Below are 27817 nucleotides of genomic sequence, written 5' to 3'. Positions count from 1 at the left end.
TTGCATGGACCATGAGACCTGCGCGCAAGACTCCCCGTGTCATTTGCCCAGCGCCGAGAGCTGTTGCGTAGCAGCGGCTTGTTGTGCCTGCGCTTGGCTAAGAGCCACTGTTGTTGCTGGGGTGGTCGTAGCAGTGGCGTTTTTATTGGGTGAGCCGCTTGGTGGCGCTGGTGCAGGTGCTATACGTATTGGCTTACTGCGTGGCGCTGTAGATGTAGTTGGCGGTGTGCTGAAGCTATTCTGCGCGCTGGTGGTAGATATGGCGTGTGTGGGTCCACCAGATGTTGGCACAATTGCGTAACCACCGGCAGTTGTGCCACCACCGGTGGCGCTGCCAGTGATGCTATTGTTGTTGCTGTGCGCACGCTGCGTTGAATTGGTATTGCGTTTATTGCGATTTGGGCTTGCTGCATTGTTGTTGTTGTTCGAGTTGCTGTTGAGCGGTGTGGTTGTTGTTGATGTGGCCGTGGCCTGTTGCAATTGCTTGGCTGCTGCTGCATGCACAATTGTTGTTGTTGAAGTAGCTGAAATACGATCCAATTCGGTCATTGCTTCTTGAATGGCACGTTCAAGCTGTGAATTTAATTTTCGGCTCCTTTTTAGGTTGTGGATTTGGTATTTCGTTTTCGTTTTTGTTTTTTAATTTTTTTTTTTAATTTACCAATTCGGAAAATGTGTGGTGTGTGTTTTTTTTGTTGTATTTGGGGAAATATTGTGGAGGGATAGTTTGATTTTGTTGTTGATGATTAATTGGATGATATTTTTGATTGGTTTTGTTGGTTGTTGGTGTTGGATGCATTCAACATGTACACAGACATAGATATATATTCACATGACACGAACACAGCGGGTTGGTAGGAGTAGAAAAAGCAATAAAGAAAAGAAATTAATTAATAAAATAATAAACATTTAATATTAAAGATGTGTTTCGTTTTTTGATAAACAAATAAAACTTGTTTGATTGATACGAAAAAAAATCTCTTAATACAAAAACATGGTTTTAAAACTGACAAATCTAATATCTACAATAAAAAATGCATACAATTTTTCAACAATCACAAAAATTCATAAAATAATTTAGAGATACATTTATAGCGCATACTAATTTTCAACATTGAATTTTAAAATAGCATTCACGGAAAAATGTAAATGATCGTTCTACAAATTCTAATAATTATCTAAAACTTGATCATAAAAAATAGATATACTATTTAAATTATTTAGCATTCCGGTGATATAATTTATTAAAATATTTTTCGAAATATTAAATGAAAAGTGCAAGAAACTGTAATATAATTTGTTTAGACTAAACAAGTACTATTAAGAATTTAGATACTGTATTTACTTCGTCTTACCTCAGTACGAAATTCTACTTTTTCTGATCTCTAACGAAAACTAAAATAAAACTGGAGCAAACTTCGATAGAAGTTCATCATATTGGAAGGTACAGTCTGTGTCAGAAGAAAAGAACCGGCTTTTTTCTTGTAACTTCAAGATATATTTCGTTCTAGTCCCACTCAAGGGCTACGACGCCAGTGCTAACTCAGGTTAGTGTCGTTCGAAACTTTCCCGTAAACGCAACCAAACAAAAATGAGTGAGAAGTACCCGAAGCTTTTTGAGGCGGTATTTTTACGCACGCATTCGAAAGGGCCGAAATTATCTTACGCCGCTGCTGCAAAAGTGATTAAAAAATCAGAAAAGTTTGTTGTGATGTGGAATCAGTGGTATAAGGCGTACAAAAATTCTGATGACTTTTCCGAGCGCGGCTTGAAGCGAGTGACGACAAAAAGGCAGGATAAAGTGAGCGTCCAACTTTTTAAGCGGGATCCTTCTTTGTGACTACGCCAAACACAATCACTTCTTGCTAAAAAGGGAATAGATGTGAGCATCAACACCATCGAACGTCGACTGAAGGAGGCGAACATATCCCACCTTCCCACATCGTCAAAACCACTGCTCTCAGAAAAACACATTGAGAAACAACAAAACAAGAAAATGGTGTCACGGTATTGAACTGGCCTTCCCAGCTCTCAGACGCCAAACCCCATTGAAAATGTGTGGGGAATTATGAAAACGCATCTTGCCGGAAGGTTATTTCATGATTGAAAGCAACTCGTGCGTGCAGTTCGCAAAATCTGCTTCGAGCTACGCAGAAAAGCTGGTTCAAAGCATGAAGCAGATGCCAGGCTATACTCGAAAACGATGAAGACTACACGGCTTATTGAGTAATTACGACTCGTAGTTTTGTACATACTTTCATGTACGATTTTAATCGTCGTTCCTTTTTTCTGACACAAACTGTACTGCCCAGAATACTGGAACAGAAAGGCAACCATATAATTGAAAGTAATTCATGGCTAGAACATTTCTGCAAAACAACACTACAGTCGATCATGTCTCAGTTATTTTATATTTGGGTAAAAAATTAAGAAACTTGGGTAAAATTTTCTTATTTGTAAAGGCGTTTTTCAAAAGTGACGCCTTGATGTCAGTAATGCATAATTCCTTGACGATACCTAAGTGATAGGCTGCGAGCAGTGACCTAAATATGCTAACTCAAGCAAAACGCAATTAATGTTGTTTATATTCCTGAATAAATAACAAGCTTAAAATATATTATATAAATATCGTTTTTTGTTTTCTTTTATTGTGAAGAAAAATCCTGAAAATACTAAATTTTCGAGCTCTAGACCACCGGGACCCCTTAAACAAACAGTATAACGTCAGACCGCTAACAAGCGTACAACGAGCAGCCTGCGCAGGCCTAACTAGAGCTATGAAATCGTGTTCAGCAGAGGCACGTAATGCCATTCTCTACCTGTTACCTCAATGGACTTACAACTACGACAAACATCAACGAATAGCGGTTTGAAAATAAAAGAAAATGGTTTTTGGTGTGCTAGGATCGTTGGTCTTAGTGTTATTTTAGATAGCTAAAGGCTTACAAGCCACTTCTCTGATTTTACTACCGCTACCCTAGATTTTAGACTAGAGTTTAAGGTACAGTTGCCCACGCGAAAGGAATGGGATTTGAATTCTGTAGTCAAATAGAATATAATATAACTGCACTGTAACTGACGGATCCAAGATGGACTGTGGTGTCGGTGTCGGTGACGGCGCCGGTGTATGTTCGAAAACCTCGAAGCTCTAAAGTCTCCAAGTCTTTTCGCCCGGTGAATTGGAATTTTATCTTTCAAGCAGAAGTTCTCGGGCTAAGAGAAGCTTGCAGTATAATTAGAAACCATCCGCAATCACTATCGGAAGTATGTATTTTTTCAGCAGCCATTTTAGCTTTAAAGTCACCTATATTCTGTCAAAAAAATATAGGGAATTGTTCATTTAAACAGCGCGCGTTAATTTTTTTGGCTGGAATGTTGGTACAACTGCCCTCTATAATGTCGCAGGTTTCGACCGTGATCTGTTAATTAGCTTGTTTTTGGCATTTAATTATATCAGTATACTTAAAAATATCAAACAAAGAATTTGTCTTAAATTTCGTGCTTTTAATGGGATTTCGTGTGCCAAATCGTTTAAAATGTTGCAGAAAGCCTTTGGCGAGTTATGCCAGTGCTTTATAAAAACACGGGTCCTCGAGTGGTATAAGGCTTTTGCAGAGGGCCGAGAAGACGTTGAAGTTTTCCTCCGATCTGGTTGCTCATCGCCCCGATCGTCTTTAACAGATGAAAACGTCGACAAAGTCAAGGAAATGGTGCTGGAAAAACATCATTTAAGTTCGAGAGAGGTAGCTCGTGACCTTAGCGTGTTTAATGAATCAATCCCAACATTTTACACCAACAATTGGGCATGAGACGCGTGGCTGCTTGACTCGTCCCATTAGGGTTGAATTTCTTTCAAAAAAATTCATCGGAAGAAGGTGGCTGAAGAAAGTGAATTCGGACCCAACGTTTATCCAGTGCATCACAACAGGTGATGAGACATGGGTTTATGAGTTTGACATGCAAACCAGTCAATAGGCGGCTGAATGGCATTATCCACATGGGGGTGGGAAGGAAACGGCCCAATTTGGCCCATGGATCTCCCACCATGATAACGCACCGTCTCACAAGTCTCATATTGTGAACACGTTTCTGACCAAAAACTCGACAAATATCATCGAACAACCACCGTATTCACCGGATTTAGCCCCCTGTGACTTTTTCCTCCTAACAAAATACATTTTGATGATTAAACAATTTTTTTGAGTTTTATGGAACAATTCCCGGTACTTTTTTGACAGAATGTATACTCAAAATCATTCAAGAAGCACCAGACAATGCAAAGAAGAACCTAATGTTTTAGCGCGCACGACAGCCATCATTCTCATCTGGGCCATAGGAACAAAGAAGGAAACGTGAAAGCTGCAGAACTTACAAGGCAGCGGGCATCCCATAACGAGTCCAGACATATGGACTGCCACGGATACCTGCAAAAAAACTAAACAAACGTGACCCAATTTCAACAAATCCAGAACTAACGACTTGTTAAAAAAGCCAAAAGCAGACATATTCAGAATTACGTCAATAATAACTGGCCATTGGCCTTGGGAGACCATGTACCCCGTACAACGAGAGATGCAAAAGCTGCAATCAAGAAGAATCTAAGGAAACAGTATTTCACTGCCTGTGTGAGTTCGACAGTCTGGCTGCTCTACCGTAGAGCCTCTACGATATAGAATGCTGGGGGATTTCTCGATGGTTAACTTGAAAGAAATTGCAGAAAAGAAAATAGTCAAATCAAGATGGTTCAACTAATAAAAAAGCAGTGCACCCAAATGGCATCTTTGTGCTGATTGGATCTCGGCTGTGTCACTCAGACAACACCACCGCCAGCTGTTTTTATGTCATCTTTGCATTATAAAACTATGTTATAAAAAATACAAAAATCTTCGTGAAATTCTACTGCAGCACATTGACAATAACATTTCCATCAGGAAATAGAATTTTTCCATGTAATATAAAGATTTCTATGACCACGCATTGGAAACTTCCACTATAACTTCGTTCTGCAAAAATGTTCTGCTCTTGATGTATGGCCGCTTTTCTGTGCTAATGAAAAAAATCTAAATTTGTTGCAGTTTTATTAGCAAAAATGTGCAAAAAAGTCTTTAGCGCCAAATCCTGATTTTATTATGATTCTATTCTGATTCTTGTGGTAAAACACCGCCCTTTAAAATTTAGCACAAATTTATTACGAAAAAAAATAATTTTAACTTTTTATTGCCCTATCCTATCAGTAGATTATATTTCTTAGATTTTTTATATAAATTTTCTATACATCTTTTTCGGCAATTGCCAACATAAATTAAGTGCTCACTTTCTGGTATCCTTTTGCGCTTTGTGATGCGCCTCCAAACCATCAGAGAGACTGTGCAATGAAGTGATCGCTATAAGTTCGGTTATGATACGGCCACCACCACTAAACCACTGCACCCAAACTGCAGGTTCCCCATTTGCGGTTTGTGGTTGATCATCCATTTCCACTTTCACTACTTTACCCGGCCATGCCGGATAGCCACGCGAGGGACCCCAAATCAGTTCACCAATTGCGAATGTATGTGTAGCCGGCGGTGCAGAAGGCGCAGTAGCAGGCACTGTTGCCGCCACTGCGGTACTATCGGCCAACTCTGCGCTATTAGCCGTGGTGCGTGCAGCGCGAGTGGTACGTGCGCGTAGCAATTTGTTTTGCGTTTTTTGTGGTGACTTACGGCTTGTTGTTTGGTGGTTGGTTGTTGGTTGTACAGTAGTTGGTGTTGTTGTGGGTGTAGGCGTCAGCGATTGTGTTGGTGGTGGTGGCGTTGTTGTTACAGTAGTCGTTGTTGGTGAATTTCTTGGCGACTCTAAGAATTAATTAAGTCATTTTTAATACGGTTTTATGCTCAGCGAAAAAGGGTATCGATTTACGTTGATTTTCGCTGATTTTTTCATGAACACTAATGGAAATTTGATGGGTTACGTTACTACGCACAAATTCGGTGAATGTTTTTAGTTTTTTTTAGGCCCATGGAAGCAAATGAAGTTCTCTGCATTACTTTATATGTATGTATGTATGTATGTATGTAGTTAATTGACGGACGAGTAAATTGTAATGGGGTAAATAAGCGAAAACACATATTTTTGCACATAAAAGCCATCACCAGATGTTGATATGTAGGTATGCATGTATGTATGTATGTATGTATGTGGTTAAGTCGTTAGAGTGTATTAGCAACAATGAAATGTATGTACAAATGTGAAGTGAGTTACATAATTATAAGGTCCCCACCTGCTGATGAATACTGAAACATTGTTTTTTTTTCAAAATAATTTCAACTGTTTTTTTTTAACAAAAATATGTCATATAAAAAAACCATAAAAATTTAAGTTTCAAACTTTCAACAAAAATTCTATAAAATTTTCAAACAAATTTCATATCTTCATTTGAAAAAAAAAAAATCGCACGCAGTTTCCCACCTGTTGATAAATATTGAAACATTTTTTTTGTTAAATAATTTCAACAATTTTTTTGTATAAAAATATATGTCATATAACAAAAACCATAAAAATTCAAGTTTCAAACTTTCAACAAAAGTTCTATAAAATTTTCAAACAAATTTCATCAAAATTTCATATCTTGATTTGAAAAAAAAAAATCGTACGCAGTTTCCCACCTGTTGATAAATATTGATTTTTTTTTAAATAATTTAAACTATTTTTTTTTTATAAAAATATACATATGTTCTATATTGTAATAAAAACCACAAAAATTCAAGTTTCAAACTTTCAACAAAAGTTCTACAAAATCTTCAAACAAATCTTCATCAAAGATATGAAATCTTCATTTGAAAATTGAAAAAAAAAAAAAAAAAATTTCGTACGCAGTTTAAATTATGCGACAAACTTTTATCAAAATTTGACACTTTTCAAACGCAATTTGAAAAAAGAAAAAAAAAAATTAGTACACAGTTTTATAGCCAATTAAATTTTAGGATAATAAAGCACGACTTCGAAATGGGCTGAAACACCAAATTTAGCCGCAACCAGATCCAAACGTGGCCGTCATTGCTTGCAAGATGAATTCCGTGAAGGCCGAATGATTGCTGTGACAGAAACAATCGATGCTGTGTGTGAATTGTGAATTGACAACGCAGGATCGTCATGTGACATATCGCGCGATAGACGTATCCTGGGGCAGAGTTCGGCAACCTCTGGGCCACATGCGATTCTTTGGATATAAAGCTGCGGCTGTTTAGTTCCTTAAGCAAAAAATATTTTTTATTTTATTAAAAAAAAAAAAAAAAACACATTTAAAAATCGTTCTGAATCGATTAACGAGGATTAGGCACCGATTCTATCTCTCAGCCACTCGCTGACTATAAAGAATTATTAAACGAAATGGAGACTCAGCTTTCCGACCGCCTTCTTCACAAGAATTTGTGATGATTTTCCAAAGTTGAAATGTTTTGCTTTGTGCTTGAATGAAATAAATGAATTCCCAAATGAAAAAGGCACTAATCACTTTGAATTAAGGAACAGCAAATGGTTGCAAAAATTTTACTGCTAGGAAAGGGGAAACCCGGCCTATTTTTCGTAGAGGAATTGTTACTATTTATTGTCGGCAATTTAAATTTTGTAAATTGTAATTTTTGACTCTTCATACTTAGAAGATTGCCGACCCCTGTACCAGTGCATTAGTGGAACTATCATATATTCAATATTGTAGGAACATCCGAAAAGTCAAAAGATCAAAAGTCAAAGTCAAAAAGATCTGTTCTCGCTGCATACCGAATAATTTGACAATTTTTCAAAAAAGGACTCGTGTCGATAGGTCCAAAGAAATGTTGAAAAATTTCAGTCGCGGTGGATCAAAGCACGTCTACGACATCGGAATAGGTGATTAATCTTGGATCTATGCATATGAATCGGAAACAAAACACCAATCGGCAGTAAGGGTCTTTCAAGACCAGCTTAATTTAAAAAAAATTGCTGGCGGAAGAAGCACCTCAAAACAAATCGTCGTCTGGTTTTCAGAAAATCTGGTCTTGTCGCAACTGTACCACTGTAGTGAAATTTAAAACAGTTAATTCTGAGTGACACGCAACCCTTTGTTTGCCAGAAGCTTTTGGAGAATTATGGGAAACCAACCGCCTAAGACGAAGCATCTTTCAATCATCAACGAGAGCTCGCAGGTATCAGCTCACACAAGAGAGTTTTTGAGTAGTCAAAAGACGATTACTTCCGTCAACCACTTGGCAGCACTGATTTGACGCCTAATGATTTATTTTTGTTCCGAGTATAAAAAATAAAATACGTGGTCAACGTTTTTCAGGAAGCCTGAAAAGCTGTTGAAGTCTTTAAACAGCTGGTTTTGGAGGTATCCACTTCTGAGTGGCAAAGTGATTTGAAAATTGGTTCAAGCGAATACAGCAGGGTATTGACTTACAAGGAGAATATTTTGAAAAACATTAAAACCGTTTTCTTTATTATATTTTACTGTGTTTTCATTATTGGGCGCAAAGTATAAGGTGAAGTGCAAAATAAACAAGTCTGAGCTAAAATAGAAACGAAAGGAGCTTTGTTCTGGTAACTTCGAGTTTATTTATTCAAAATAGTCACCTCCCGCCTCGATACACTATTTTGCGCGATCTAATAGCTTTTCGAAAGAGTGTTTCAGGTCATTGGCCGAAATCCGGAATGTCCCTCCGTTCGGATGTCGGTACAAGTCTTTTGGATGGCCTCTACGGACGCAACACGTTTTCCTTTCAAGGCCAAATGTAATTTTCCGAATAGTTAGATGCCACAGGGAGCTACATCAGGAGAATACGGTGAGAGATTGATGGTTAAAATGCGATTTCTAGTCAACAAATCAGTCACAAGAGTGGATCAATCCTCCTTCGCGGTATTCAATGCGAATTCGAGGAATGCGATGCAATAACCGCTTCAAAACGCCAAGATAGACAATTGCATTTACGGTTAGACAATTCCCTTAGAATCGTAAAAACAAATGAGACTTGATTTTTGACTTCTCCAAATGTGATTTCTTGGGTGGTGGCTCATCTGGGGCCTTCCATTCGGCACTTTGACGCTTAGTTTCAGGTTCATGTTGGAAATACCACGTTTCATTACCAGTTAAAATGTTGTAAAGGAAGTTCTCGTCTTTTCTCGCCTTTTTAATGAGGTCTTTTGAAAATTGAATTCTGAGCAATTTTTGGTCCTCAGTTAAGCTTTGCGGAATGAAACGTTCACAGAACTTTCGTAAGCCTAAATGATCGATTCCATGAATTTCAACAATGATTTGGGTTATTTTTTGATAAATTTACAAACAAATTCGATGGAGCTTTCGGTGATTACTGATTTTGGGCGGCCCGTATGTTCATTGTCCTCATATGTGTCCTCACAACCATCTCTGAAACGTGTAAACTACTCATGAACTCTGGCACGAGATAAACAATCATCGCCATAAACTTTTTTCATTAATTCAAATGTTTCGGCAAAGGTTTTACCGATTTTAAAAGAAAATTTGATATTAGGAAATCACTGGAAGTCAGCCAGAGATGTAACTTCCAAAAAGATTTTTATGATGCCAGTCTTTTTTATTTTAGACTTCACCTTGTATAAAAGGCAACTCTCGTGTCTATAGAGACTCAAATTCCCACAGTGGAAATAATTTTAAAGAAATTTTCCGAAAACAAGGGTTTCATTGTTTCATTGTGACTTGAAATTAAAAATATTTTTTTCCCCCTCATTGGTAGACGCTCAGGCTTGTCGATGCGCAACAAATTACTTATTTACAAATAAACATTCAGACCGGTTTGGACTTACGATATACATTTGGGGATGCGCTAGCCAAAAGCACATTACCTCTATCCAAAAAAAGTGTGATTTGAATTTAATTTCTTTTCAATAAAGGCATATAAAATGAATGCTTCTTTGGTTTAAGACACTACTAAATGGATATAGAGCAAACGACCTTCAATGTTAACCGAACCACAATGGAAATATTGAATGAATCTGACTTCTATGATTTATGTCATGTTAAAACTTTCAAATGAAATAAGAATAACATTCCATCTTAACACTTTCTATTGAAAGCTAATGTACACACTCTGAAAAAATCATGTAGGAAAATTGTGTGGACAATTCTTGAACTTTTTTTTTGTAATATTTTTTAAACCAATTTTAAATGATTTGTCGTATAAAAGGCAATTAAATCCGTCAGATCTGCGGTTTGTAGCTAATAAGCGAATAAAAACTGATGGAAAAAAGGTAATCTAAATCAGATACTTACAAAAAAAGGAAAATCGAAGGATGACTTCCAAAGGAAGATGCACAGAAAAACGCTACTCAATAACTCTGCACTGGTGAAATGCTACAAGCAGCGCCCTTCTTGACGGAACACAACAAGTTAAGTGGCATAATTGAAGATGAAAGCGTATTGATGGCATACGAAACGCACAACGGTTGTGCTGTATAAGGTAGGCAAAGCTTACGTGCATATATGAATTCCCGAAGGTACGGACATACATCCATGCAAGACTATCCATTTGTAATTCACAACAAAAAAAAAACTTCTATCTTCATGTTGCAAGTTATTTCGTTCACGTAGCGAAATTTTCCACGCTTAATTGAATTATTATGTCTGTAAGTAAATTATTGGCTTATAAGGATATGCATGTATATACATACGTACATACAACAAAAGGATAATTGTATCCGAACATTTCCAATGCCAATGGATTTCAATGCATAACAATGGATTTCGTTATAGTTAAGCAGCAGCTTATTGAAGGGACTTGAAGAAAATGCTGAGTTGGTAATAAACCCACACAATAACTTTGCAAAAAATTATATAAATACAAAGTGAAACCACCTCCCTTTGGTGGGTACTCATCTTTATACACTTTTGTTCGCTCTAGTGAAGTGTCCACTCAAGAGAGAATAATTTATTCCGATATCGAAGACTTGCTAAAGGCAAAACTGTTCGCTCAAGGGAAGTGCCCTTCTGATGGAGAAAGTTGTTTTAGGGTTATACTAGGTATGCTTACTAGGTTTTTCAATAAGTTGTGCGGCGTAGGTTTCATATTAACACAAGTGAAGTTTCATTTCAATCTGTCAATTCATTCTTTGTTTACAAGCCATTTAGCACCGAAGTGTCACCGAATTTTCTACAATGGAAAAAAGCAAGTTTCATGTAGTGATTGAATCTTTATTTCTGAAATGTTCAAAAGCAAAGAAAATTTATGAACGAATGTACAAGGACTTTTCGTCATTAATTAATACAGTAGAAAGATTGCCTGCTGAATTTAAACGTAGTCGTATAAGCCTTGAAGACGATCTACCTCAAGGACGTCCAAAAACAGCAATGATACCAGAATTCGTGGAAAAAATACAGGATGTGGTATTGCAAAATCATCGAGGGACTGAAAGAGATTAAGTAGAAGCCGTAGGCATCTCATTGGGCTGTGTAAGCAATATTTTGACTGAAGTTTTGGGTGTCAGAAAGGCTGACTTTTATGTCAAAAAAGGGGCAGAAGGGCTATTTATTTGACGAACCCTATTTTCGGCTTAAAAAAAAATAGTATAAAACAGGAAACCAAAAAATAGATCCAAAATAAAATCAGGGAACACTGGAACGGTACAAGCGGCCTTAATCACTCCAAACAGGTTTTAAACTTCAACGCCAACAGAACAAAATCTGCTCTAACCCTAGATAAAAAGGGCCTCAGATTACTCTGTGGAGCGCTTACAGGTCATTTTGCCTGTAATAAACACTTTAACATAATAGGGTTATCTACACTTAATCACTAACTGTGAGGCCACAGGAAACACAGAATCCTGGGCTCGTACCTACTAGAGGAGGAAGACTCACAATTGCTCCCTTCTAAGGAGCTGGTTCGGTTCCTCGGTATACTAAATAATTATAATTAAGTAATTAGAGGCGCACAATAGATCAACATGGTCGTAGTGCATAAAGGCCTTAGCCTAACCCGTACAACCATTACCATTACCAGGGTGCCGCATTCGCTTACAATGGAACAAAAACACATTCGAATGCGAATTTCTTATGAATTTCGATTCATCACTATGGATCAAACTTGTATCTATCTCTATAATTCTAAATCAAAACAACGGGCTAAAGAGTGGTGTGAACCTGGTTCTTCGGCTCCCAAACGAGTTCGTGTTCAGAAATCGGCTAAGAAAGTGTTAGCATCAGTTTCTTGGGTTGCGAAAGGAATTGTGTTTGTGGATTACTTGCAAACTGATAAAACAATAAATTCTGAACACCAGCTGAGGGAAAAAAATCGTGAAACAAGGCCCAGATTGCATAAGAAAAAAAATTATTTTTCATCTGGAAAATGCGTCGCGTCACAAGATCATTTTGTCCATGGCTAAAATCCATGAATTAAAGTTCGAATTGTTGGAGCATCAGCCGCACCAAATTTGACCTCTAGAGACTGTTCCCAGACCTAAAAAACTCAAGCGTGGAAAGCGTTTTCCATCAAATGATGAGGTCATAACAGCTGTGGAACGTATTTTGCAGCCCTTCCAGATTCTCACTTCAGGAATGGTATTCACAAACTGAAACCGCGTTAGAGCCGGTGTATTGATGTTCAGGGAGACTATAATGAAAAAAGGGCACTTGAAACCATTAAATTGTGTTTTTCTTATCAAATCGCAAAAAAAAAGCAAGGGGCTCTCTGCGTTGGGATAGCCCAATGGAGTTAGCCACTTGAGCCCGACCAAAATTGCTTAGAAGGTCACAAGGCCAACAAAAAAGGAGAATGAGCAACAAAAGGTATTGAATTCGTGTAAAGTTTTAATGACGAGGCGATTGCAATAATTAAGAGACTAAATTTGATGCAAGCGGCGTGAGTAGCAGATCGTATCTAATCTAAATCAAACTTTGAGTTGTATACTACAACTACAAAATTAACAAAAAAAAATTGTTTTCGGCATATTATTGGTTGATTCGAAAGAGCAAACATTTCCTCATTATTTATGAAATACGACTTCATTCATGTGACTGCCTCAGCTGGCTTCGCAGTAGCGCAACGCATTATCCCACTTTTGCAAGACCTTGCTGACGTTTTCTGGTTCTATTTCACGAATGGCTTGATTCATATTCATCTTAATTACCTGAATTGTTAATGGATTGTTCGCATAATATCGGTGCTTCACGGTTCCCCACAAAAAAATCTAACGCCGTCAAATCGCAGCTCCAAAGTGACCAATTGGTATCGCCAAGACGGCTGATAACATAATTACCGAAAGATTGATACCTTATGGCATGACTGCGTGGCACGACACGTCATGTTGCTGAAACCAAAAATTGGCCAAGTCCATCTCTTAGATTTTCTGACCACAAAAAATCGTTTGTAATACCTCAGTAGCGTTCTCCGTTGACCGAAATGGTGTCTCCCGTAGCATTTTCAAAGAAAAATTGGTCAATGATGCCGCCGTTCCAAAATTCGCACCAAACTGGCACCGCTCCCGGAGGATGCATTGACTTTGCAAAGATCCCCTGCGGGCTTTCTAATCTGCAGATGCGGCAGTTTCGCTTATCAACATAGCCGTCGAGATGAAAAAGCGCTTCGTCGGAAAACTGACTTCTCTTCAATAAACGCGCTGATAAAAAAAAAAGTAATTGGCGCGTACACTTTCGTTAGGTGTTTGGCCGAGCTGCTGCTCCTATTTGTGGTTTGCGTCTTGATGTTGTTTCGCAAATGGAGGGACCTACAATTTTAATCCAACTCTGAACGGCAAATGGTTTTTTATGAGAAGCTTTTTCATGGCAGAAATACGCTCGGAGGTTTGCCATTGCTGAGGAGCGATGGGACACAATATGAACCACCCTGTATATGCACCACCCTGTATATGTAAATGCACATATGTACATGTTCCATCACAATACGAATATTTTACCATTCATTACTTCCGAAAATCATTTTTACTTTATTTATTTATTTTATTTGATATCCCTTGGCTCTATTTTATGCGACGTTTCACGGCAAGTCTATGTTTTCAAAAGAATGTTACCCCGCCGAGAGCTGAGATTACACGTGTAACAACAATAAGAAATATACGTATGTACATCTACATGTGAATGGATGCTGATAGGATTTGATCATAAAAATAAATAAGTATTCGTAGGTAACTACACAGGAAAATATGTTTGGTTATGCTTTTTACATTGACATGCATAGGTATTTATGAGCATAAGACGATTTGATGTGATTTTCTATACATACATACATACATACATACAGTTGCGAACACGAAAATAGCAGTAGCAAAAAATATGTATTAGATTTTTTCGAAAAATTTTAAATCTATGAAAATTGTTTATTATTTTTTTTTGAAATATTACTCTATTCTTTATTCTATTACTCTATTCTTAAATCATTTCTGAAACGAAAAACAAAAATTTGTATAACAAAAAATACTATATAAATTCAGGATTAACATTAATATAAAGCAGTGGCCATAAAAGTAGCGCATTTTGACCAAGTTTCTTAAAAAAGTGCGGATAAACTGCATTGACCAAGTTTGCAGATACAAAGTTGTAACTAATATTACGTTTAATTTCCCAAATTTTATATTACAGCAGCACAACGGCGGGGCATTGAGTCCACTAATTACTCACATCGCTATTTCGGAATCATCAGCCACGCATCTTCAACAATTTTCCAAAGTTGTTAGGTGTGAAGCCTTTCAAAATACAGCTGGTGCAAGAATTGAAGCCGAACGACCTACCGCAACGTAGAATTTTTGGTGAATGGGCTCATGGAAAGTTGGCCGAAGATCCCCTTTTTTATCGAAAAATTGTGTTCAGCGACGAAGCTCATTTTTGGATCAATGGGTACGGAAATAACCAGAATTGTTGATTTTGGACTGATGATCACCCAGACGCGAAATCGCAAGAGCTACCAATGTATCCAGAAAAGGTCACAGGTGCGGCCTATGAGCTGGAGGTATCATGATATGAAATGATATCCAACTTTTTTTTGCCCAAAATGCAAGAGGTTGACTTGCATGACATGGAGTTTCAGCAAGACGGTGCTACATACCACACAGCACGCGTAACAATGAACTTGTTGAGAGGCGAGTTCGGTGAACATTTTACTTCACGTTCGGGACCTGTCAATTGGCCACCCAGATCTTGTGATATAACGCCTTTAGCTTATTTTTTGTGGGGCTATGTTAAAGCTCATGTCTATTCAGACAAGCCTGCTTCAATTAACGCATTGCAGGACAACATTAAAGCATTTATATGTGTGATACCGGCCGAAACATTGGAAAGAGTACGCCAAAATTCGACTAAGCGGATGGACCATTTGAAGCGTAGTCGCGGTCAAAATTTGCATGAAATAATCTTCAAACATTAAATTATATGGACTGAACTATCGGTTTCAATAAAAATTTCATGCATTTTTCTGAATTTTACGTGTGTTTTTTTGAAAAACCTTCCTTAGAGGTGTACTATCTAGCAGACTGTCATTCGGCTCTGAACGAATTTGCCAGATATGCCGGCGACATATGATGGAAAGAATAATGAGATGGCGCCTATCGTGGTAGCGTTACTTTGTTCTCAGCAAATTTGACAATGAGTTACGTCGTTTTTGAGCACCAGTATTGCCAGATTACCATTTTCATAACTTGATTTAGCATTTTTTTTTGTTATTTAGTCTCGGAGTCTTGGTTCTTTCTTCATGACATTTTTCTAGCCTGTTCTAATTAAAATTTAATGTTTATAATTTCGTAAAATGTACATTTTTTTTTAATTAGTTCAATAATTCACTCAGTTTTATTTAGCTTTACTTTTTTAACATCTGGTCGCATTGCCCGCGATTGCAGTTGTTGTTGGTGTTCTTCTGCTTTCAGCAGTCAAATTTCTCTCTCGCTACTGCAGTGTTGCCTAGCTTTGGATATAAAAACGCACTAAAATGCCCATTTAAAGAAAATAAAACACCAAATTTTTATTGAATTACTTAAAGAACTTTGTATGAGTGACAAATTGTCTTTAAAATGTGCGTTGTTTTAAATAAATGTGTTATGGATATGTACAATTTAATTTATGAGTTTTTTGTTAAGAGAACGACTTTTTTGCTATATTTGGGGTTATGTACAATAACAAGATAAAGTACTCTTTTTGTAAAAATGTCGTTATTGTTTCTTAAGTATTTTCCGGTATTTTTTTTTGCTTATTTTTACTATGAATACACCACTTGATGCCTTATGTCCCACTATGGATTGAGGACCGGCATACACGGTCATACCTCTATGGTTTTAATTCGCATTCAGTAAATTCAAACGCTTTTTAAAGCGTGTAAAAAGGTTTTCAATGTTAGAAGAGTTGAGAGAAGGACAATTAATATTCTTGCATAACCTTAAAAGGAGCAAAACATTTAATTTACACTTTCAAAATATCAAATTTTATAAGAACCAACAAATTTTCATTATCACTAAAGTCTTCTCAGAGTGACCTTTTTTAACATTATTTTGTTTGATAAAACAGTTTTTTTTAAATTATAGTTTCGGTAGCTTTAAATCAAAAATAAGAAACAAATACCAACTTAAAAATTTTCGCATTTTGATATATGTATAAAAAAGCACCAAATTTATTGCGAAGAGCAAATGGTTGGCAACACTGAACAACTTGGCAAAAGTGCCGTCACGCACTCTCTGAAGGGTGCAATCTTGTTTCTATCATTCTTGCCGACGTCATTCGTTTTGTGTTTCAGAAAATTTAGCTTAAGCTTAGTGAAATATGGAATCCAAAGTTTCCCTCAAAAATTTTGGTATCTCTTTATGTATCCATATTCCCCTTCGCTGTCAAAACTGTTAAGCTCTCACACAATTCATTTCTGTCACTGTTCAACTACTAATTCAATTTTGAAATGTGAGCAAATGGGAGCAAAGTTCGAAGGACATTTCTTACTTCTTCCTAAAAGGATTAGTTACTGCATATTGGATTCTGATTAGTGATCGGGTGTTAAGTTAAACTCAAGTGTAAGATTTAAATTGTTAACCTATGAATTATAAAGAATTTGTAACCCAAATTTGCATAAATTTACAGATTTTAATGAATTTCCTACAATACTTTAAGCACAGTTTTTCATTTCGCACCCGACTTCATAATCCTTACGCCATTATTTTTGAGCCGCCATGTTCAATGGTTTTTAGAGTGCGTTGTGGGTGATTTTCGGTGCCAGGTGGTTGTCTAACATATTGTCGTGAACCCGTGCTGCCAGAAAAAACTCTTTTAGACTCTTTAAACTCTAGACTAAAATATTACGCCACATGGCAGCTGTCCAGCTAGCAAATTCTGGTTTTCTTGCAAATTCATGTTCTTGGTTCCAGTAGTCGCTTTTTTCGCGGAGCGCGAGCTGCTAATCCCGCTTCCCGTAGTCTTCTACGTACAGTCATGTTAGAAACATTTAAGTTCACTTCTTTTTTAATTTCTATGACTGATTTCATGGGATTCTCTATTGAGCACCTTACAATTCTGCGATCGGCGTGCAGGGGAGTTTTTCGTTTTCCTCCTCCTTTTTTTAATTTTACTGCATTTTATTTCATAAATTTGATTGCATTTGAAATCATTTTTGCTGAACATGAAAGAATATTTTGTATTTCTGTTTAAGATCTTCCATCTGTGCTCAGTTTCAGAATCTGCTTTTGTTGTTCTGTGGTGCTGTCTTTCGCTTGACCTCCTACAGTCAAAATATATTTGTAAGACACTCACCAAAATTAGAAAGGAATATAAATAAAAAATAAAAAAAAAAATACTTTCGTCTAAATATAAGCAAATTTTTATTAATATTCCTTGCATAATCTTAAAAAATTTAAAAAATGTACTATTTCAATGTTGCACTTAAAAACATGGCGCAGCCATTAATTAACCGTTATTTATCAATATTATTTATTATCATTCAGATATGTAGGGTTTAACACATCTGAAGTTCCTTAACCCTTCGTACCTATTTCGTATTGAAATTTTCTTTTGTATGATTTATAAGGGAAAATACTCGTACATGGCTTCAAAATAATTTTTTAAGGTTACTGCTATTTTCATGTTCACAACTGTACATACTCGTATATGGATGATGATGCATATCGCGGAAAAGAAAAGCAAACAAAATAAAAGTGCGACAAGAAAAATACACCAATCAAAAAAAAAAATAGTGATGTGAGTATTAGAGGAAAGTTTAGTAAGGATATTTGCAAATACATAATTACATACGTACATATACATACAAGTACATACTATGGTTATTACGTGTGTTAATATGTGTGTGTAAGTGCTGATTCGTGATAGATTACGAAATGTACGGATGAAATGTTAAGTTTTTACCAATCGCTTTGTTAGTATTTTGTAGAGCTCAAAAATTCAATTCACAATAATAGCAAGGATATCAACAATATGTTTTAATTTGGCGCATACGAATGAATACGAAATGAAATCTCATTCTTATACCGTTACAAAATAATGTTAACCAACAAAAAAATTATGAGGAAAATCTGATGTGACAGCGCAGCGCCAATTGAGTAGCGACTATACGACTATGCCATACTCACCATGCGAATCGGGCTTCATAACAATGTCCTGGTGTAGCGAATGATGTTGTTGCTGCTGCTGCTGACGTTGATGTAGTTGCTGTTGGTGGTGGTGCTGCTGATGCTGCTGCTGTTGATGATGATGTTGTTGTTGCTGCTGAAGTTGGAGTGTGGTGGCCAATGCTGTAGATGTGGCGGCTGAGGTGATTGTGAAACCCACTCCCCCTCCTCCACCTCCGCCTACGCTTCCTGCACTCATACCACCCACTCCACCGCCAACGCTTTGTGGTGGTGTTTGTACGCGTCGTATCTTCGCTTCCGATGGTTTGTAAATATTTGTGGTTTGATATGCGCTTGACATGACGAGTCCTGATCGAAGTTGATGGAAATACATATGTACGTACGTACGGCGGCCATCATGACGATGACGACGACGATGATGATGACGCAACGGCAAGAAAATAAAAATTTGAAAATACGAAAAGTCGATTAAATGTGGGGTGTTGAAGCGAAAAAGAATATTTTCTGATATAAAAATACATAAATTGGCATGAGCAAGAAAATAAGTACATAAATGCTGTACGTGCGCAGGGCGCAAGAAGAGGGGGTGAAAAAAAATCTGATATTGACTGACATGAGCAGGCGAAAATTATCACAAAGTTGCTTGGCAATCGCAAAGCGCTGATGTTTCATTTTTACCATCAATATCATGCGAGTATTTTCGGTCTCCTCTTCTGCTGCCGAACTTTTACGGCAACAAAATGTGTTCGATTTGATTGTGGCGGGCATAAGCGCATAATAACTGTGCAGATAGAAATTTGAGCCAGTTTTAGCTTAAAGGCACCTTTCCTTAGTATTGCTCATTGCATTGAATGCTCTGTGTCTGTACGATACTCGTACTCGGCGGTGGCTGCTTGTATGTATGTGGCTGAGGTATCAGCTAATAGAGCGTACAATTTACGAGCCTACTTACTTTAACGATTCTACGCTTCATGCTCATCTTCACCCGCTACTTACTTACATACACATCTGCGCTGTGCTTAGCCTTTTAGCCATTTCAGCTTTTCTTTCAATTCCTGTCTAATCTTCACCTTCTTCCTCTCATCAACGGTGCAAGTTGCGTGCACGCTTATAAATGTCGATTGGAATTTAATGTTGCGTTTAACGTCTTGATTTCTCTGTCGTATGTGAGAAGCATAAAATGTATGGTGATATCGTTTTCCCCACCCAACAACTCCCCACTTCAATGTCTCGTGCAGACTTGGTATTGTTTTTGCGTGAAGAAATATCTTCGTTATTTGCAGTTTATGTGTACGAGTGTTTATAGGAGGTTTGCTATGCTGGCATAAAAATACCCTAAGGATGTTGCGTGATATTTCATTGGATCCTTCTTTGTAATGCTACTTTTTGCGTGCTTTTTATTATTCTTTGAGTTTTACTTTTTGATTTTCTTTTTTTACTCCACGGTTGATATGTCGATTTTAGAAGGAAAACTACCAGATTGCGTGCGTGTGTGCGTGTCTCATGTGAAGCTTCGTGGGCGTGTAAATGGATGTGGATTGTAAGTGGTTAGCAGACGATTTTACGACGGCATTTGGTGTCCATTTTAAAACATTTTATCGCTCGTGAGATTGCAATATTGTTTTCGTTGTTTTTGAGAGGCTTGGACGAGTTTCATCTGCCGAATGATTGGAAAGAAAGGTGAGAATACGAAATATTTCAGCTGAAATTTGGAACTTCGAAAAGCAACTTGAGAGACTACACTGCGTTAAATAATTATGGCACAGGGGCACACAGGAGCACAATTTTTGAAAATTTCTTTGTTTCTTATTTTATTTAAATAAGTTTTTTTTATTAAAATCATTGTATAAATATGCCATACTAAAAATTTAAACCATTTGAAGGAAATAAATTTCCGATAAACATATAGGGGGCGTGGCATCTGACCAAAATGTGAAAACCAGTACATAATTAGCACGATTGCGTAAACTGTGTGTACCGTACTTTTGGTGAAAAGTGGTGAGTATTGAAAAGGGGGCGTGTCACCTCCCTTATAAACCGGAATTTCCAAATCGCTTTACTCCGGAACCACAAAAGCTTAGATAATGAAATTTCACAGTTACACAAATTGCCGATCCTTGTCTCATGGTGAAAAGTGGTAGGAATTGGAAGAGGGGGTGTAGCACCTCCTATACAAACTGAAACCTTCATATAGCATTTTTTTCGAAACATTTATGTTACGCTTCTCTCGGGATCATAAAAAAAATGTTTTCGTCAATTTGAAATCATCAAAAGCAGGAGTTAGGCAGAAACATCGAAAAACACTTCAGCGTATTTCTGCCGCAAAAAATGCTGTCACATTCTCTATTCTGCGAGGAGCTCCCCATCAAGCTCAAATTCAGCAAGGACCATTACAGTGCTTTCCAAGTGGAGGTAGCCGGTATCAACGAAGTAGGGGATTGGTTTCATACTTCTGTAACTACTGTAAGTGCGGTAAACATTTGCTCCGACAGCCAAGCTGTAATTAGAGCCCTGTGCTTGTTGTCGGTGCGTTCGAAATTAGTCGGGAAATGCCAGATTTATCTCCATTATATTTGAATACTTTAATATTCGGCTCATTTGGGTACGCGGTCTCAGTGGTATAGTGAGAATCTGCTGGGGTGATGAGCGAGCTACTTAGTAGGGAACCCTCGAGGCGGTTTCCCCGCGAAATGTGAGGATTGCGGTTCCGTTGAGAACCTGTGCCCTACTGCTGGATAGATGGGCCACGCATTAACTCAAATGGCACTGGATTAGTGTACAAGCATGCAAAGTCGCGAGATTCCTTCCACGGGTAGATGGGGGGCCTCCTAAGCCTAACAAATCCTCTGCTCTCGAATTTGGGTGGTATTTTTCGGGCATTGCCCGTTAGGTATCCATGCGGTGAGACTTCGGATTGCTCCAAGTCCTTACTGCAGAAGCGGTCTGGAGGATGAGGTGGAATCATCTCAGCATGTTTCAATGTTACTCATTTAACTGGCAACTACAACCGACAGTCGGTCTTGGCCGCTACCAAAACGTTGCGCCAATCACCTCTACATTGCGCGTTGACGCCAATTAGAAACACCAAGGGCAGTTAGGTTGTTGTCGACTCGGTCTTTTCAATATAGACGAGGATGTCCTGTTTTGCGAGTTCGACCAGAGCACCATTTCGAAAAGAGCACCTTTGTTGGAGCGTTATTGTCCATTCGCTCAACGTGAATTAGCCAGCGCAGCCGCTGAGTTTCAATGTGCTTCACTACGTCGATGTCGGCGTACAGCTCGTGGTTCCATCTTATTCGGTATGCATCATCCACGCAAAGAATTTTTCTCTCGAAAGCTCCTCATAACCGTCCATCGGTGTTCGTCAATGTCCAGGACTCAGCGCCATACAGTAAGACCGCGAGGATGAGTGATTGATAGAGCGTTTTTCTCGAACGTCGAGAGAGGGCTTTGCCTACCCAGCTTAAAGTGGTACCTCTTGGTAAGAGTTATTCTTCACTGGATCACTTGGTTGACGTTGTTGTTGGTGTAGACAAAGTAATATCACACATCTTGTGAATTTCATCACCAGCTTGAAGCGGTTAATGCTATTGTAATTAGCCACCGTTGGGTCGTCATCCTCTTTTAATCCAAAGTCGCTTCTTCCTTTTCCCCCTGTCCGGTTCTTCTCCTTTCTGTATGGTATCACAATGCATGAATTAAATTCTTTGTCCAAGTGGGCTCTTGCGTGATGAGCCTTTTATCCTCTTCTAATGTTATCACAAAGCAGAGAAATCCTTTGTGAATTTCGAGTGAATTCTGCTGATGAATGAATTTGAAAGCTGTCGAATTGAAGCTTTCGCAATTTCAAGGAAATGAACACAAAACTTTTCAACATAGTCTACGGATACGCGGTTCTTCTGCGGACGGTCCATGTGGCTGAGAAAGGACGTGATACCTGTTTCGAAGGGTCATAATGTGCGCGTTTCCAATGAGATAAGGGTTTTTACGTAACCTGAGTAATCTTTCTTAATCTAACCTCTTCTCATCCAGGAACACGAAAATGTATCTTAAATTGCATGAGCGCAAGATTTTTGTACAATGCGCAGGTTAGGTTAGGTTAGGTTGACCTGGCTGGCTGAAAGCCATCACATAGACCTATTGAACCTTAGAGGTACCAGATGGAGCTTGACCCTTGCGTAGGCTTCCTTGTAGTAGGCTGCTTGTAATAAGCCTGCATCTTTTGCGATTCTAAGTAAGCTCTGAAGCTCTAACCCTGAGAGACTTTCAAATCTCTCCAAACTCAAACATTTCATTCGGGTGCAATGCGCAACTTTATACAAAATAACTACACGGGAGCTTAAGGGGGTCTTCTGGTCTCGAGGCCCTGAAATGAAGGGTTTTTTTTGGGATTGATTGTGACAAATCCTGTGAATATTTAAAAGGTACATGTCTTGGCTTTTAAAAAATGGTTTTGACTTTGAAAAAAATTAACACCCGCGACCTTGAAATGGCGCTGAAGACGTCCACCTCCAAACGAAACAGGTCTCCATTTTGGTCACGGTTTTTCCACCTGGGTAATCAGAAAGCATAAATTAGATATGCGTTGTCTTCAGAGTTGCCCTGGTTAAGTTTTCCCGTGACAGATTTTTTTTTTTAAATTTTTTTCAAAAGTTATGCAACAATTTGCAAAAAAAATTTTTTTTTGCTCATTTTTTGAACTTTAAAAGGTTATAAAAATGGAATGAAAAAAAATTTCAAAAATCGTACACGGGGAAACTTAGCGGTAAGTTTTCCGAACCTTTTAAGATCAAAACCATTGAAATCGGAGTATAACTACTATGAAAAGTGTGACCAAAATGCTTAAAAAACACGATTTTCGGGGAAACGCGTTTAAAGATAAAGTTTATGATAAAACGGCCGGAGGAGGGTACACTACGGTGCCCAGAAAAATGTGAAAAAATGCGATTTTCAAAAAATCCTTTCTGTGGCGTATTCTCGCATACACATACAACAAAATTATGCAAAAAAAAAAATCGATTTTTTTTTCGCTGGAGACCAGAAGACCCCCTTAAGACTTTTCTTAGTCAACCACACGATTTGCTACTCTGAATCTAACAACTAAAAGAAGCCAATCGAAAACCTCAGGCGGAAGGCGCTGTTCATGCGCTGTTGCTGTTATTGCCATACGCATTTGACGTAAGCAAATTTCTTCAGAACGACTTATTTTGTGATTCGGCTTTTGGCAGATGTAGCTTCAGCAAATTGTGTGGCAAAGCTGCAGCTCAGCTATGCGCTGGTTTTAACTTACTTATTTACTTACCTTTCTCAGCATCTGTGGTTGATGGCGACTGACGACTATCCGCACTCTGCGGCGAAGCGGCACCATCCGGCTCCGAGCTAGACACGCATTGCACCTGCAAATGTGAATCGTAGAAAAATTTTATATTTATTTAAATTTGAAGAAAAGAAAAAAGAATTTTTCCTTTACCATATCACTGCCTCCACTGCGATGACTTGGTGGCCGCTCTGGGCTGCGCGGGCTGTGCGTAGTGGTGTCCGGTGGACTAGCTGCAGCAGAACGCTGACCGCCGCGGCTTAACGATGTCAACGATGTCGACGTGGTGGCTGAAGATGATGATGTTGCCGATTCCATAACAATTTGCTCCGAGCTCAGCATAGTTACGTGCTGATGCTGCTGTTGTTGGTGGTGCTGCTGCTGCTGTTGTTGTTGCATTGGGGTGGTGGCCGGTTGAATTGCCACATGATGATGCTGATGATGTTGTTGCTGCTGTGCTGACACGTGCTGTTGCTGCACCTGCGGCTGTGCCTGTTGTTGCTGATGCTGATGCTGTTGTGCTTGCGGATGCTGTTGCACTTGTATGGTCGCATTCTGCTGCACGTACGTGGCAGTTCCGGTTTGCTGTTGCGCTGTCGGCATTACTAAACCCATTGGTGTCGAATAAATTTGTCCAATTGGACTCAATTGCCCATTGCTGCCGACAATGAATTGCTGCCCAGCGGCTGTGGGCGAGATGAATTGTTTATTTTGGGGCGAGGGTGTGCGCAACATCATTGTGGTGCCCTGCGGTGTGGTGGTGAGTATGCTTGGTCCACAAGCGCCCACATTCTGGATTTGCAGCAGTGTGGTATCGGGTGCCATCATCAGGCCAGTGGGCACAATTAACTGCTGTCCAATCAGATTCATTGGCTGTATGATTTGGCCATTCTGCAAGATGATTTGCTGTGGCTGGGCTGTTGTAGCTGTAGCCGCCTTGTTAACCACAATCCCCTGTATGCCGGGACTAAGTTGGAATTGTTGCTGGTATTGTGGTGGTGCGGCAGATGCGATTTGTACGACTTGCGGCTGTGGCGGTGGTGGTGGTGGCGGCGGTTGCTGCACGGCAACGGCTGCAGCAGCGGCGGCGGCGGCTGCTTGTTGTTGTATAATAGTTGTTTGATTGGGTATAGTTGGGGAGATTTGTGGCGAAAGGCTAGTGGTGGGCGTACTTGTGGGCGAGACGCTGCCTGTGGAGCTCTTACGCTTTTTTGCGCGTCTCTTCACATCTGGCGAAGTTATAATGATGCGCTGCGTTTGCTGGGCTTGCTGTTGCGCTTGTGGACTCTGCTGCGTGTGCTGTTGCTGCGTTTGTTGCACGTAGGCTGTGGTGCCGTCCGCCTGTTGCACAAGCTGACTAACCACCTGACCATCCAGTGTGGCAAATTGTTGTTGTGCAGCAGGCTGCTGCTGTTGTTGTATGACGTAGCCACCATTCGGCAACGTATTTAGTACGACTGCTTGCTGGCCATGCAGCAGGCCGGTGGTGGCCGCTGTGGCGGCATTCTGTGCGGTGGTCAGCAGTTGATTGCCTGCAATTAGCTGTTGACCACCAGTGTGAATAATGTTGCCGGTGTTGGTGGTTGTCGCCAGCGCTACTTTGGTGCCATTGCTTGTGGTCAATATATTTTGACCAGCTGAATTGAGTATTACGGTGGCTGGCTGCAACTGGGCGGTGGTGGTGGTGGCGCCAGCTGTGGATGCCTGTCCCACAATGTAGCCACCTTGGTGCTGGTGTTGTTGTCCGTTTTGTAATATGATGCTACCATTTGCGGTGGTCAGCTGCTGGTGACCTCCCAGCACCTCCAGTTGATTCTGTGGGTGATGCTGATGTTGAATGATGACATTGCCTGTCGGCGCTTGCCCGGCGCCACCGGTTGCACCATTGTTACCGGCAGTTGTAGTAATTAGTAGTTGTTGTTGACCCTGCGCCTGTTGTTGTTGTAATTGTGCCGTCGGCTTACCATTGGTCGGCATCACAATCAGCTGACCGGTGGAGGTCATGATAATCTGGCTGCTGGGCAGCTGTAACGGAATTGTGTTGCTTGGCGCTGCCTTCTGTACTGCGGCTTGTAACTTTTGTGCCTCCACCAAATGCTGCTGACTAGCGGTTACGGTCGCGGCTGCTGCCACAGTTGCGGTAGTAGTGGTGGCGGTTGTGGATGTGATGGCGCGACTGCCAGCTATGGATGTTAGCGCGCTGCGTGCAACAGCAATGCGTTGCGGCTGTTGTTGTTGCTGCTGTGGTGCCTGGCGTATTATGCGTATCTGCGGCGTAGGCTGCTGTTGTGGCTGTTGTTGCTGTACGCGCATTTGTACCACCTGGTTGCTGCTAGCTTGTGAAATGTGTTGTTGTTGTTTTTGTTGCTGCTGTTGCATTGGCGAAGGCGATGCTGTTGTTTTAGTGGAAGAGGCGCGTGAGCTTCCCGACTCAACCGAGTCGGCTGGCGAGGGACATGGCAGTGGGCTCTCATTGCTAGTGGAAATAGCGCCGACTTGTTCGGGCCTCGGTGTATGGCGCTGTGACTCGGGCGTGGAGCGTGCAAAGGCGGTGCTGGAGGAGACCGGCGATTCTTGAGCAATTGGCACGACGTTCGGTTTTTGCGATTGTTGTTGTTGTTGTTGCTGTTGCGATGACTGCTGCCGGAATATGATGTTTTGTTGTTGCATCAACTGTATTTGTTGCTGCTGCTGCTGTTGTTGTTGTTGCTGTGGCTTCAATGTCAGGGTGAAATTTGTCCCACCGTCCGATGCCATAGAAGTTGGCACTAGCAGCTGACCGTTAATTGAAACTACGGGCATTTGTTTTAACTGTTGGTGCTGTTGCTGTTGCAGTTGTGCTTGTTGCAACTGTTGTTGCTGTTGTTGTTGCTGTTGCTGTTGCAACTGCGCTTGACTAGCCGAGACAATGATTTGTTGCTGCTGAGTAGCCGTTTGTTGTGCCTTACGTTGCTGTTGCTGTTGTTGTTGTGGTCGATAAAACGTGGTCTCCTGTTGGGTAACTGCTTGCTGCTGTTGCTGTTGTGTCTGCTGCTGATAGTGCGCAACACCATTCTGCACGTAAATCTTTTTGACATAAGTGGCCTGTGGTTTCTTCTCACCAATCACCGTGCCTGCTGCCTCCTGCTGGATGTGTTGCACGTTTAACTGCATGGTTGCATCAACGCTGCCATTGCCATCGTCATTGCAGTTGTGTTTCAACTTAATCTCCTTATCTTCTTCAGCCACACTTTCGTAATCATCTGTGTCCTCGGGCTCATCCATATCCTCTGCCAACTCTGCCTCCTCCTCTGCACACGCATCTGCCTCTAGCAAGTCTTCTTCTTCTTCTTCTGCATCATCATCATCTTCTTCTTCTTCTTCTTCGCCCATAGCGACATTCATCATTGAACTATGCAGCAACGCTGTCTGTTGTTGCAGGTATCCAGTGGGATCATCTTTGAAATTCGGTTGCTGCTTCTTCACTGGCGAAGAGAGCGAACGGTTTATATACCGGCTGGCGGTTTGTTGGTGACTCATTCCACTGCCGCTACTTGCCGTCGTCCAAGTAGGTGTTGCCACATTGTTATCCTCACCGGCAATTGTTGTTATAGCTGTTGTTGTTGTCGTTACGGCTTGTGGCAATGGTGGCACACGCTCAGCATCTTTGCGCCACATTTTGTTGTCTACGCCAAGGGGACTGGACTGTGGCTGCTGCTGCTGTTGTTGTTGTGGTGGTTCTTGTTGTTGCTGGATTATTTTGATGCTTGCATTGTTTGTCACATTCTTTATCACATTTTGCTGTTGTTGTTGTTGCTGCTGCTGTTGCTGTTGATAATGCACCTGTGCAGGTGGCAACATTTTATTTATGTTTTGACTAGTTTGTTGTTGTATGTTCGTGATGCTGGTTTTTGTTGCGCCTAAACCGTTGTTGGTAGCTGTGTGCACTGAAGTTGGTAGCGCAGCAGC

General features: G+C 39.8%; 2 protein-coding genes across 2 annotated transcripts; both read right to left on the bottom strand.

Annotated features, from left to right (window-relative positions):
- Nucleotides 1-39: 39 nt before the first annotated feature.
- On the bottom strand, nucleotides 40-549 carry LOC129237797 (dual specificity protein kinase shkD-like). The gene has a single exon (XM_054872737.1). The coding sequence runs from the start codon at nucleotides 547-549 to the stop codon at nucleotides 40-42; it is 510 nt and encodes a 169-aa protein (XP_054728712.1).
- Nucleotides 466-27817, bottom strand: LOC129236484 (polyhomeotic-proximal chromatin protein-like). Its single transcript, XM_054870912.1, has 4 exons — nucleotides 24023-27817; nucleotides 23855-23948; nucleotides 18553-18900; nucleotides 466-595 (listed from the first exon to the last, which is right to left on the bottom strand). The coding sequence occupies exons 1-4, from the start codon at nucleotides 27707-27709 to the stop codon at nucleotides 582-584; spliced, it is 4143 nt and encodes a 1380-aa protein (XP_054726887.1). The 5' UTR covers nucleotides 27710-27817; the 3' UTR covers nucleotides 466-581.

Source organism: Anastrepha obliqua, chromosome 1 (genome assembly GCF_027943255.1).
Source record: "Anastrepha obliqua isolate idAnaObli1 chromosome 1, idAnaObli1_1.0, whole genome shotgun sequence".
Taxonomy (NCBI): Eukaryota; Metazoa; Arthropoda; class Insecta; order Diptera; family Tephritidae; genus Anastrepha; species Anastrepha obliqua.
Note: the sequence above shows the minus strand (reverse complement) of the source record. Positions and strands in the feature narration are given on the sequence as shown.

Bases quoted from the DNA above. Each gene is read 5' to 3' on its own strand.
- LOC129237797 (XM_054872737.1), bottom strand. From the start codon at position 549: ATGACCGAATTGGATCGTATTTCAGCTACTTCAACAACAACAATTGTG.
- LOC129236484 (XM_054870912.1), bottom strand. From the start codon at position 27,709: ATGTTGCCACCTGCACAGGTGCATTATCAACAGCAACAGCAGCAGCAA. The intron at 23,949-24,022 runs GTAAAGGAAAAA...TCACATTTGCAG, and splicing joins GCAGTGGAGGCAGTGATATG to GTGCAATGCGTGTCTAGCTC. The intron at 18,901-23,854 runs GTAAGTAAATAA...AACTTCGATCAG, and splicing joins AACCACAGATGCTGAGAAAG to GACTCGTCATGTCAAGCGCA.